The sequence below is a fragment of the Pygocentrus nattereri genome, chromosome 3 (assembly GCF_015220715.1).
Source record: "Pygocentrus nattereri isolate fPygNat1 chromosome 3, fPygNat1.pri, whole genome shotgun sequence".
NCBI lineage: Eukaryota > Metazoa > Chordata > Actinopteri > Characiformes > Serrasalmidae > Pygocentrus > Pygocentrus nattereri.
In genome coordinates, this window is record NC_051213.1 from 46,137,169 (window position 1) to 46,149,668 (window position 12,500).

Here is a 12,500-nt window from a genome sequence, read left to right on the forward strand (position 1 = left end):
TAACTGACTCTTGACACGACACCCTGAACTGCCTCGACTCAGACACATGCTTAACTGCCTCTCAGCTTGGACACGCAGTTAACTGACTCTTGATTTGGACGCCCTTTCAGCTGACTCCAGATTTGACACAATTAACCGACTGTCTACTCAGATGCGCGCTTAACTGACTCACGAGTTGGACGTGCAGTTCACTGACTCTAGACTTGGACGCACTTTTTGTTGACTCGAGATATGAATTGGACACACACTTAAGCGACTTAATTGACAGAACTCGGGTGCGCATTTAACCAGCTCTCGACTCGGACACACATAACTGGAGTCAGACACATGCTAAACTGACTCGACTCGAACGCAGTAGTAGAATGCGTACTTAACTGACTCAAAAGTAGGGCGCACGCTTAACTGACTCAAAACTGCTGTGCGTACTTAACTGGCTCTCGTCTTGCGTGCACATTAATTCTGACTAATTTAACTGGCTCACAGCTTGCCTCAGACTCACGATTAACTGACTCTAAAGTTCAGTTTAACCGACACATTAAGTGACTTTTGAAGGTCTCTGTGTTTACGTTATGTAGAAACTCCTCTGAAGCTGTGATTGGTCAGGATGCCTGCAGCACACAGTGATTGGTTGGAGGTCTCAGCCCTGTCTAAGCTCCAGTCTAAAGGGGGAAAAACAAAGCCTGACTTTAATTTCAGAAGCTTTATTGACGTGATGATTTTATAATAGGGCTGCGCTGAGAACATAAATGCTAATCAGCAACAGCGGCTCGGTTCAGACTCGGCTACGCGCCTTTCACCTCTAAATCTGTCGGCCTGGGACGATGACGGATGGCGCGTTTCATTTCGGCTGTGGCGTTTCCTTCTTTTTGGCCAGCTCTCAAATCGAGGCAGAAAGTTGCCAGTTGAACGTAGAATTAGAAAGATTAGAAAGTGCTGCGTCGCGTCAGCCAGAGCCAGTCTCTGCCCCCGAGGTCGTTTCCCTCGTTGGAGAAAGCGAGCGAGCTGGAATTGGAATATGTTTTAACGCCTGAACTCAGGGGCGCAGAACCTGTATCCACAGCTAATCTGCACAGTGGACCGTCGCACCGCCGCTCGCGCCCTCTCCTCCTACTACTACTCCTCCTCCTCCTCCTCCCAGGAGAGGTGAGGTTCTGTGGATGGAGTCAATAAAGTGGAAGTTTTCTTGGAAAACACTTGTTAGTCTATGGTTTCGCTTCTTCTTTGTCCCTGTTTTGGTTCACATGCTCAGAACGCATCTTCCACCGAATCCACCCCGGCGGAACAAGCGCTCGCAACATGTTCTGTCAGCGAGGAGGAGGATGATGAATGGTTCCGGTAAAGCAGGTTTTCCTGCACAGCCTTTGCGTCGGGCCTTATAGATGCACCTACAGGCCTCGGCTGTTAAAAACAAAAATTGTTCTTTGAGGTTTTTTGGTGAAGGATATGGTTCTATGTGGAACCCTTTGCATGATTTAAAGAGTTCTTGGCAAAGTAAAGCGTTCTTCAGATTGATGGAGATTGTGCTGTAGATGGTTCTGTATGGAACCGTTTTGAAAAGGGTTTTTCTAATATTGCAAACTTGACACCGTAACAATAGAAGAACCCTTTTTTGTGCTATAAGGAACGCTTTAGCTATGCAAAGAGTTCTCTGTGTTCATGGTTCTACATAGAACCATTTTTTAAGCTAATGAACCCTTAAAGAACCTTTTTTTTTTTTTTTTTTTTTTTTTAAGGTGTAGGTGGTTCAACCTGTTTGAAGGGGGTTCCGCATGGCACCAAAAAAGGTTCTTCTGTTGTTACAAACTTGACATTTGTAATGATAGAAGAACCCTTTTCTGTGGGGTATAGAGGACTTTTCAAGAAGGTTCTATATAGGTTTTTTTTTTTTTTAAAGTGTAGATGGTTCAAGGGTTCTTCTAATGTAACAAGCTTGACATTGTAAGAATAGAAGAACCCTTTTTTGTGCCATATAGAACCCTTTTCAAAAGAGTTCTGTATAGAGCCATCTACAGCATATTCATGCACAGCTTCCATCAATCTGAAGATCCCTTTCATGATGCATAGAACCCTTTAATCATACATAGCGTTCTTAGTGTTCATGGTTCTATATGGAACCATTTTTTGCATTGTGAAAGGTTCTTCAGATTGATGGAGAATGTGTTGTATATGGTTTTATATCTAACCTTTTTGAAAATGGTTCTATATAGCACTAAAAAAAGGGTTCTCCTCTTACAGGCTTGACTTCGTTCCAATAGAAGAACCCTTTCTGATGCTATATAGAAGACTTTTCTCAAAGGTTTCAAAAAGGACCATCTATACGACGTTCTCCGTCAGTCTGAAGAGCCATTTAACGATGCTGAGAACCCTTTATTCATGCAAAGGGTTCCTTGCGTGTTCCTGGTTCTGTTGGTCAGAAGGCGTGTCAGTGACTCTGAGCGATGGCTTCACTCCAGAGTGACCACATTTACAGTGGAAGGGAAATCAGGAAAGTGTGTTTGACCGAACCGTCGCGCCCTGGACGCTCTCGCACGCTCAGCGGTCGCCTGCGCTCAGACGGGCAGAAAGCGGTGCCGTTTCCTGTTCTCACGCACCTCTTCCTCCCCCTCCCCTCCCCCCCCCCCCTCCTCCTCTCTCCGCAGGCTCGTCGGTTCAGCGCGTGAAGGTGCAGCCGGAGGTGGTGTCGTATCCGGGGCAGGACGTGACCCTGCGGTGCCAGTTTCCCAGTCCAGGCCAAACTCAGCTCACACAGGTCAGAGGTCACCTCACTGTAATCAGTCCAGTAGGCAGTCGGTCCCGATGTGGATAATAACGCAGCTATTGATCGCCGATCGATGACCAGACGAGAGCAGAGCAGAGTGAGGGCAGTTTTTAGGGTTTCTTTAGTTTTTATTTGTGTTCAGAAAGAGAGAAAGAAAGAAAGGAAAGAAAGAAAGGAAAGAAAGAAAGAAAGGAAAGAATGAAAGGAAAGAAAGGAAAGAAAGAAAGAAAGAAAGGAAAAGAGCGAACGAAGGAACAAAACAAAGAAACAAAAAAGAAGAATGTAACAATGAATTAGTGAAGAACAGAAAGAAAGACCTTTGGTCCTGAAGGGAAAGCGCAGTACTGTAGTTTTCACAATATTACAGTACGTTTTGTTTAGTTTGTGGTTTCTGAGGTTTGTTTAGTCTTGTGGTTTTAGTTTGGCTGTTTTAGTCTGGCGGTTTTAGTTTGGCGGTTTTAGTCTGGTGGTTTTTGTTTTGTGTTTTTAGTCTGGCGGTTTTAGTCTGGCTGTTTTAGTCTGGCTGTTTTAGTCTGGTGGTTTTTGTTTTGTGTTTTTAGTCTGGCTGTTTTAGTCTGGCGGTTTTAGTCTGGCGGTTTTAGTCTGGTGGTATTTGTTTTGTGTTTTTAGTCTGGCGGTTTTAGTTTGGCGGTTTTAGTCTGGTGGTTTTTGTTTTGTGTTTTTAGTCTGGTGGTTTTAGTCTGGTGGTTTTAGTTTGGCGGTTTTAGTCTGGTGGTTTTAGTCTGGCGGTTTCAGTTTGGTGTTTTATGTAGTTTCTGGTTTTTGTGGTCTTGTTCTGCTGAACACCGTGACGGCGGGTGTTTAATGAGCAGTAGACTGAAGTGAGCGGTAGACTGAGCTCAGCTCGGCTCCAGCTTTCCACAAAGACCAAACACAGAAGGGATCAGCTACCAAACTCCCGTTCACGTACTGAACGAAACGAGCTTTTCTCACTTATTCCGCTGCGCTTAGTTTTGCAGTAGGCGTTATAATTTTCATGTAACTTTCATATAATTTTCATATTTTAGAGCCGTTTTGAAAGACATGCGCTGGCTGCCGGTGTCGTTCAGAATAGATTTTAAAGCTCTGCTGGTTTTTAAGGCTCCAAATGACCTTAAAGCACCGCTTACATCAGAGTATCTGTCTGTTTATGTTCCAGCACGAGATCTTAGACCTGCAGCTACTGGCCTTCTGTCTGTAAATCACTTCGAGCTGTCGCCAGCATGGAAAGTGCAATATGAATAAAAATGATGATTATGATGAATTATCTGAACTTTCAACTGAAAGTTTCATACATGGCTCGACGTGTATAATAAAATATATTATATATTATAATATAATGTTAATTTCAATAATATGCTCAGCTTTATTGCAGATGAGTTTCACCCTTCGTGCCCTCCGATTTTAAATGAAGGTTGGCTGTTGGTTGATTTGATTTTAGTTTTGAGCTTCAATATTGAAATATCAGTATGATATTTCTTACTGGTATATCTGTGTAGAAAGAAATGTTTGTCAGGTTGTTTTATAGGTAACTGCATGTTAATATGGATGTCCTGCCTCTGTTTGGGTTGAATTGCCCCTCTGTCTGCCCTGTAGGTGTCCTGGATTTACGAAACGGCTGCTGGGGTCCGAACCAACATCGCAGTGTTTCATCCAAGCTTTGGAATTAATTACCCCACGTCCCCGGTGTCTGGCCGTGTGAGTTTCACGATTGACCCACCCCAGCTGGAAAGTCCCACCATTCAGATCACAGCCATTACGATGGCCGACGAGGGAAGGTACATCTGTGAATACGCCACTTACCCCAGCGGGAACGAGCAGGGCGTCACCAACCTCGTCTTACTAGGTGAGCAGTGGGCAGTCTGCTTGTGTCCGAAGTATTTTAATGCATTTGTAAACTGTCACTGGTTTCAGTGTTATATATATATATATATATATATATATATATATATATATATATATATATATATATATATATATATATATATATATATATATATATATATATATATATATATATTTTGACCAGGGGTGCCTTACAAGCTAAAGCCTGTAATGTGGTTTTACTGCATGCTTGGAAAGGGAGGGGTGAGGGAAGCGTGTTCAGTTGGTTGGTCAATGCACTCACCAGTTGATGCCACTGAATCTTACACACTGCACCTTTCATGTATGTTTGTGTATTTTTTTTTTTTTTTTTTTTTTTTTTTTAACCATTGTAATTGGTTTGGTTGATCAGTCCTGAAATCATTACCTTAAACCAGGTTCCCTCTTGATGGACACTTAACTAGTGTATGTGGTTGCTGGATGTGTCCAGGAGAAGCCTGGAGCCAAACTTTGTTCTGCAACCTTTTTGAAAACAAGAAATTCTTGTTACTTGTTCATTTTCATGTATTCTGAGGATATGTGGTGTTTTTACAAGTCTAGACCCACTTCATACCAAGATAAATGGTTTTAACTAATGTGCTTAAGTGTCTCAAAGACTTTGTAAAGCTGTGGCTGCTAGTTCAGGTCCCCCTCTATCTACCAAGCTAAGAGGGTCAAGGCTGTGATGCCTATGAAGCTCCACCACACCTGCCAGCACGGCAACGTCATTGGGCAGCTCAACACACCTGGGGAAGAACGCTAATTCTGTTGCTTCAGCTAACAGACGTCTGCGTTGGTTAGCTTTGCGTTCAGTGAGGTCCATCCTGCCCACCCAGAGTCTAATTATACTCACTTGGGGTCCTGGTGACGGATGGCTGTGGCATCTCTGACGATCGCAGCCTATCGCAGCTTAGACGTTTACTAGAGGAGACAAACTGTTGTTTATATATTAGAAATATGATGTATTTTTAAAATAACTGTGAATTGGACCAAATTCGGCTGAATCAGCGGAAACTTTTTCATGAGGCGCCAGATCATTTCCCAAATTGTCGTATCGAATCTTCGTGAGGTCACATTTACACCGGTGTTTTGCGCCGCATATTACGGTGTATCTGATTTTCGCCGTGCCCCCGTCTGTCCTGCAGGCTTTAACTGGATTTATAAATTTATATTGTCAGATCAATTGCGCCGCTGTTAATGCGCGTGAAGTGTGGCAGTAACCTTGGCCGGGCTCTCGCCTCCCCCCCCCCACCCCACCTCCTCTATTGATCTGCCTGCTTATCATGCTGAGAGGCCGCTCCTCTCCTGTCGTTCGCCGTCTCCCTCGCTTTTCTCCTCTCCCTCGCTTTGATGTCTTTCTCCGAGCGGAACGCGGGTACAATGCGAGCGCTGTGGGCCGAGCCAAGCGGCCGTCTCCCCTTCCTCCCTCCTTCATCCTCTCTTCCTCTCTTCCCTCGGAGCACGCCGAGAAATAAAGGTCAAAGTCTTGTAGGGCAGCGCCGCTGTGCTCTCGTACTCTAACCACTCCAGGGCTGTTGGAATATTAAAGCGACAGTTCGGCCAAAAACTCTAATTTTACCCCCCGATTCTGAAGGTAGTCGATCAGCCAAGATGTGTTTGGTGTCTGACGTTTGCTGCTTTAGTTTTTCGCTGCTGATGTTGCGATTCCTGGCACTGCATAGCGTGCAGTTATATGTACAAATGGACAAAAGTGCATCGCATAGCTGAAAACATCAGTAGCAGCCAACTTGAATCTTGGAGTTTGTTGTTTTTAATCCACATTTATAGATAGAAATATGTAATGCAGTGCCAGAAATGGTGCCAACTCATGGATTTCATTGCTTTTTAGCTACATTAGGACGCTTTAGTGGCCCATTTACTACATTCGGGTTAAGAAGATAATTGTGTATGTTTGACTTCTTGCCAGAAATTTAGCTCAATCAGACTCCAGAATGTTTAACCGATTAGTTCTCAGTGAGTGCGTGTAGGTAGGTAGGTAGGTAGGTAGGTAGGTAGGTAGGTTGGTAGGTACTTTATTGATCCCGAAGGAAATTTAGCAGCACTCGGTATCAAATTTACACGCACTCAGTAATCAGATAACGGGGGGTCGATCCAGGTCTACATGAGTTGGGCAGTAATCAGGTTTCTGCTGTGGAACCAGCCAATAAACACGCAGAAGACGACGTGACGGAAACGTAACGTAAAACTCAAAATTCATGCCGCAGCTTTTTTATTATTTTTTTAAAACCTGAAAATATGAATATACTTTATCTAGACGATGAAGAATATTTGGATCCTTCGTTTCGTCAAGCACGTATTCGGTTCCTCGCTTATTTTCAGTACGGCGGCCTGTTTTCACACACGTGCAGGCCGAGACATCCTGAAAGAAATCAGAGTAAGAGCTCTGATGCACTGAGAAATCTGATTACTGAGCTAAAATCCAGCTCTCCTGTTTAAATGATCAGATGACTGACTGCGTGTAAACACACTCGATGCTCAGCATGGAAAGGTTTGTCTTTCTCTTTTTAAATAAAACAAATGAATAAACGAACAGCGTGACCCTTTCGACAGATACACACAGGACACTATAGGATGTGTCGAGGGGAGATTATGGCTTCTAATGTTGACCAAAAAGGGTCCCTGTTTCGTTTTAGGGCGCTGTTACACGCGTTGACTGGAGATTTCAGATCATAACAAGCACTCATAATTTCCCTGTAGATCATCACACCTGCTGAATGTATACCAACATGCTTTGTGAGCTTCTTGTTGCTAAGCAACGGACAAAGAAAAGTTAGTCAATGCCTCTGAAAACTTAGCAGACTCTGTCGAGTCTCTGAAGAAAATCCGCAGCTCTGTACAGTTAGAATATAAACCCTGTGAACACATTTACGTTCTGCTGCTGGGTCATACAGCAAAACGCTGACCTCCGACTGTTGTAGGTTACTGCAGTCAAGGACTGGGAATAAAACACGAAGTCGAGTCTTCACTGCAGGCATTAAAACGTTACACCTGCTCCTGCGTGGGCGCCTAAGGATTGGTTGATTGTGCAGCTGGTGAACACTGATGGAAGTTGATGATGAGTTACCAGTGTAAAGAGTTCATTGAGTGCATTTATATGCACGTAATAATCTGATGACTGCAGACAGTCAGATTTTGTCAGTAATGTGTTCAACATGTTTACATACACTTGAGTGAGCAGGTGAACCTGACTGCAGGTCAGGCAGTAATCAGATTTCTGCTTTGCAACCAGCCAGTGAACTTGCAGAAGACGACGTTACATAATGTAAAACTCAAACTTCATGTCACAGCTTCTGCTTTTAAGCACCGAGTTACTTCAGCGCAAAATCGGAATATTTAAATCCTTCATTTCGTCAAACGTGATGTTGGTTTCAGTGTCAGTGTTCTGTTGCCGTCTTGCGGGGGCCGTGTTAGTCGCTGCACGCCGTTTGCAGGACAGCGTTCTGTTTTGGCTGAGGGGAAAGAGATGGGCATCAGCTGGGCATCTCTTAGCTGACGTAACAGAATTATCAGTCAGCGTTCTTCAAGTCGCGTTGAAGGTGTAGTGGAGCTTCACATGCCTCAGAGGGCACGTCTAGATTACTGCTACTGCACTGGGCAGTTTGTCCATTCTTATTGACGACTGTACATCAGAAAAATCATCTACATTTCTCTCTTTCTGTTCCAGCCAAGCCCTCGAACAACGCCTCCACAGTAACCGTACAGGCCGGCTCAGCCGCGGTCGTCGTGGCCCGCTGCGAGTCGGCCAACGGGCGTCCAGCGGCAACCATCAGCTGGGCGACTTCGGTGGGTGGCAACGGAACGACCCTGACGAATACAGAGAACTCGGACAACACGGTGACGGTGAAGAGCGAGTACTGGCTGGTGCCGACTCCGGCCGACAACGGCAAAGACATCAGCTGCGAGGTGTCGCACCGGACGCAGTCCAACCCGCAGACTTTCCCCATGAAGCTGGTGATCGAATGTACGTCCACAGCTCCAATTCCGTTCATTAGCAGAGCCGCCGAATAGAGCAAGTCTCAAGAGCCTCATTATTTCCAGATTGCTGCCTGGCTGTTTGTGTAGCCACTCGGGCTCACTCGAGCGACTCAGGAGGAAAACAGTAGCATGTTTTTCAATAGCGCTTATACAAACGTGTTTCACACTAAAGGCTATTAAGCTCATTGAAAGTCAGGAACCTGTAGTACGAACTGCTGCACTGGATTAGCATGCGCTCTGCCTCAGGGCTGATGTCGCTCGTGTTGTGCCAGTTAATGTTCAAATAAAACCTTCACGCTCGTAGCACATGGTTAACCTTCTCTCTTTCCACGCCCCCCTCCTCCTCTTTTCTCGCAGATCCTCCTCAGGTGCAGATCGTGGGATATGACAGTAACTGGTATTTAGGGCGCACAAACGCGGTGCTGACCTGCCAGGCGCAGGGGAACCCTACTCCCACCACCGTCACCTGGAGAACGTGAGTGTTTCCTGAGCAAACGCCAGACTCTGGACCGTGTAATGCTGCTCCCTTCAAAGGGCTCTATCAGTGCTTTTTAATGATTTCCCATTAGCCTCCTTTCGTCTTCCTGACCGTTCCTGGTTTCCGTAGTCGCTGCTGGACTTGAGCGAGGTTCGTCCTGAGCTTTATGAGCTTAAACCTCAGGCCTTGTGACCTATTCGTGACCCATTATATATAAATAGCTTATCCTGGCAGCTGTAATGGTCAATGGCTGCTACAAGGGCATCGGATTTGATCGAGGCCAGAGGCTTTAAGATCATTCAGGAAGGGAAGGAAACCGTGTCTCCTCGTCAAAGGGGAATTCCACACATATTTCAAATTTTCTCCGTAATTCCATTAAGATGTTGACAGTAATTCCGAGTGGTTTGATGTGAAATGGTTCACTGTAGGGAAAATTCCTTACTCACTTACCAATGATTTCCTTTACAGTGGTCATCATGGTCACAACACACATAGAGCCGTTTGCTTTACTGTCCAAAACCAACAGAGAACCGACAAAAAAAGCACATTTTCTTTGGCCGTTTTTGCTTTTAATGCACTGCTAAAGAATGTGTTTTAAAAAATGTTTTACAATTTCAACAGAACTATCATAAAACTGATCATCAGGCAGAGTTTTCATAACTGTTGCACGTAATACGTTTCTGGCAGGGCGCGTTTAGAGGTGGACGTCTGGTTCCTATCACCACCACTGTGAACAGCTCTGACTCGACAGAGCATTTCACACCAAACCACTTTGTTTACATCTTAATCATTTTATTATGCGGAAATCTAAAGTTAAAGAAGTGGTGGATTTCCCCTTTAACTGGTATCATTTCCTTCTTTCTTAGCAGATGTGCTGATGTATCTCTCCCTCTTTACGGTTGTTCAGAGTATGTCGTTGTCTGTGTGATGCCTGCAATTATCTGCACTGTTTGGGTCCAAAAATAAAACGTGCCCGTTATGAATGTGATGGCCCAGCTGTTGCAGTAATAAAGCAGTTTTTGTTTAAAGGACCCATATCATGGGGAAAAACCTTTTTTTTTTCTTATACATAATATATTTGATGTAGTGTGTCACTACTACAACTACTACAACACTATTACAAGTTTTTAAAAAGTGCCATTCACTCCCTGAACGTAACATTTCTATATAGAAATTAAGCAGCAGAAACAGTCTGTTGTGAACTCATCATGGTTGTGAGGTCACACAAGATTGAACGGAATGGCTGTGGTATGAATTTGTTTTTGCTTCAGTGTGAACTTCACAGTTTGACCTCTATATGATTTAGCCCGAACAGGGCCCAATACTAGGGCAGCCAATCAAAACAGAGGTCTTATTGGTCTTAAAGGCACAGTAACCAAAAAAAGCATATCTGTCTATGTATCTGTCTGTGTCTGTCTGTCTGTTTTTCCGTCCGTCTGACTGTCTGTCTGTCTTCTGTGTCTATCTGTATCTGTCTGTCTATTTCTAACTGTTTGTCTGTTGATGATTGAATTATTGGACTCTTTAACGTTGTTTTGACGTTGTTCTAATGTGCTGTGACAGGATGTCTGGTCTGATGCCGGATACGGTGCAGATAAAGGAGAACAAACTGACCGTGCCCAAAGTGGATGAGACGGTGAACGCCACTTTCATCTGCGAGGTCAGGAACAGCCTGGGCACAGGAAAGGACCAGGTCAGCGTGATGGTCAGGGGTGAGTGAAACCATCCATATACATGCAGTAGGAACGCTGTTCACTCTCACATGACTGAGCTTCGGCTCCATAGAGGATACGCGCACACTACCTCCGCTCGGAGCCTGTCATGTAGCGGGGCCGCACCACATGCATTAAATATGATTGTTGCTACATCTTGCAGTTTCTAGGACAATTCCACAGATTTTTCAAGATGTCTGCATAATTCAGTGATAAGCAAAGTCATTCAGGGTGGTTTGGTGTGAAATGGTTGATTTTGTAGAGACTCAGATTTCTTTACAGTGGTGGTGATAGGAACCAGGCATCACAATATCAATAACACAAATACAGAAAGTTCACTTACTGTTAAAAACTCTGGTTCCTATCACCAGCCCTGTGAGAATTTCTGACTCGATAAGTTTCTCTAGAACAGATCAAACCACTCTGAACCGTTTTGAAAAATCTGAAATTCCTTTTTAAAATATATTTAAAAAATACAATTGTCACTATTAGATGTTCCTTGGTTAAAGGGGAACCCCACCAATGTCCAAAGTTGTTCAGAGTGGTTGGGTGTGAGAAACTGTTCTAGAGAAACTTACTGAGTCAGAACTGCTCACAGTGGTGGCGATAGGAACCAGACGTCACATCAATATATAGAAAGTTCTAAAAGCTCCCTCACAGAAAGTTATTACATTATATGATTACGAAGATTCTGCCTGCTGTCTGAGACCCTGTTTTACGTGGGTTTTGTGGTCTGAAATTTATTTTAATCAACTTTAATCCATTCATGGTGGAGGGATACATGAAAGGTGTTCTTAGGGCAAACTAGTCCCCAAGGAAAACCTCTTTTTTCAGATTTATGACTATTTTACTATCATTAACATCACGTGTAAAAGGTCAGAAGTCACGTGAAGGTTCACTGGTGGTTTTGGATAGTAAATAAAATGGTGACCCCTGGTTCCTATCACCACCACTGTAAAGAAATCGGAGTGTCTACAATCAACCGTTTCATATCAGACCACCCTGGATGACTTTGGATCTCAACCCCTGAATTATATAGAAATTTGGGAAAATTGGTGGAATTCCCCTTTTAAGGACAGATGTACATTACAACTACATGAATAATTATTAATTCATTAAAAAAAAAAAACATCCACACGCGGGAGCTGTGATTGGTCAGGATGCTCACAGCACAAAACACTCTGATTGGTTGGTTGGAGGGCTCATTTGCATATTGCAGCTTTCTGCAGTATCAGCATTGAACAGTATCACAATAACAGATGACAAACGATGTATCGTGAAGCTTTGTAGTGTTTTTCCATGTGGCAAAGATGTGGAGCTCGGAATAGCAGCAGATGTTCTGGGTGTCCGCTCCGAGGGGACTGTGGGTGGTGGCGTAAGGCAGTTTGTTGGATCCATACTGTTCTCTTTTTTTTTTTTTTTTTTGCGTTTATGCATCACTCCATTCATCTGTCTGTCTCCATATCCTGCATGTGTCACCCTTTTCCGAGTGTGTGAGCTGTGCTCTGGATAGTTCATCCGTGTTTTTTTTTTTGTTTTTTTTATTTTTTATTATTGCTTTCTTTAAATCTATTATTAGTCCAACCTTAGAAGATCTTCAGAGTTCAAATGCGAAGCATCATTAAAGGAACAGTTGGTCAAAAAATTACATTCACACAGGTCCACTTGACTTAAAGGGCCGGTATGACGGAAA

The 12,500-nt window shown here is 43.8% G+C and overlaps 1 protein-coding gene across 1 annotated transcript in view; it reads left to right on the forward strand.

Annotated features, from left to right (window-relative positions):
* The window catches only part of si:ch73-22o12.1 (nectin-2), a 53,292-nt gene that overhangs the window by 31,704 nt on the left and 9,088 nt on the right, over nucleotides 1–12,500 (forward strand). The window contains exons 2-6 of the mRNA XM_017706069.2: nucleotides 2,640–2,749; nucleotides 4,355–4,604; nucleotides 8,307–8,603; nucleotides 8,975–9,092; nucleotides 10,659–10,807. Coding sequence (XP_017561558.1) covers nucleotides 2,640–2,749; nucleotides 4,355–4,604; nucleotides 8,307–8,603; nucleotides 8,975–9,092; nucleotides 10,659–10,807 — 924 coding nt within the window. The remainder of the gene's footprint in view (nucleotides 1–2,639; nucleotides 2,750–4,354; nucleotides 4,605–8,306; nucleotides 8,604–8,974; nucleotides 9,093–10,658; nucleotides 10,808–12,500) is intronic.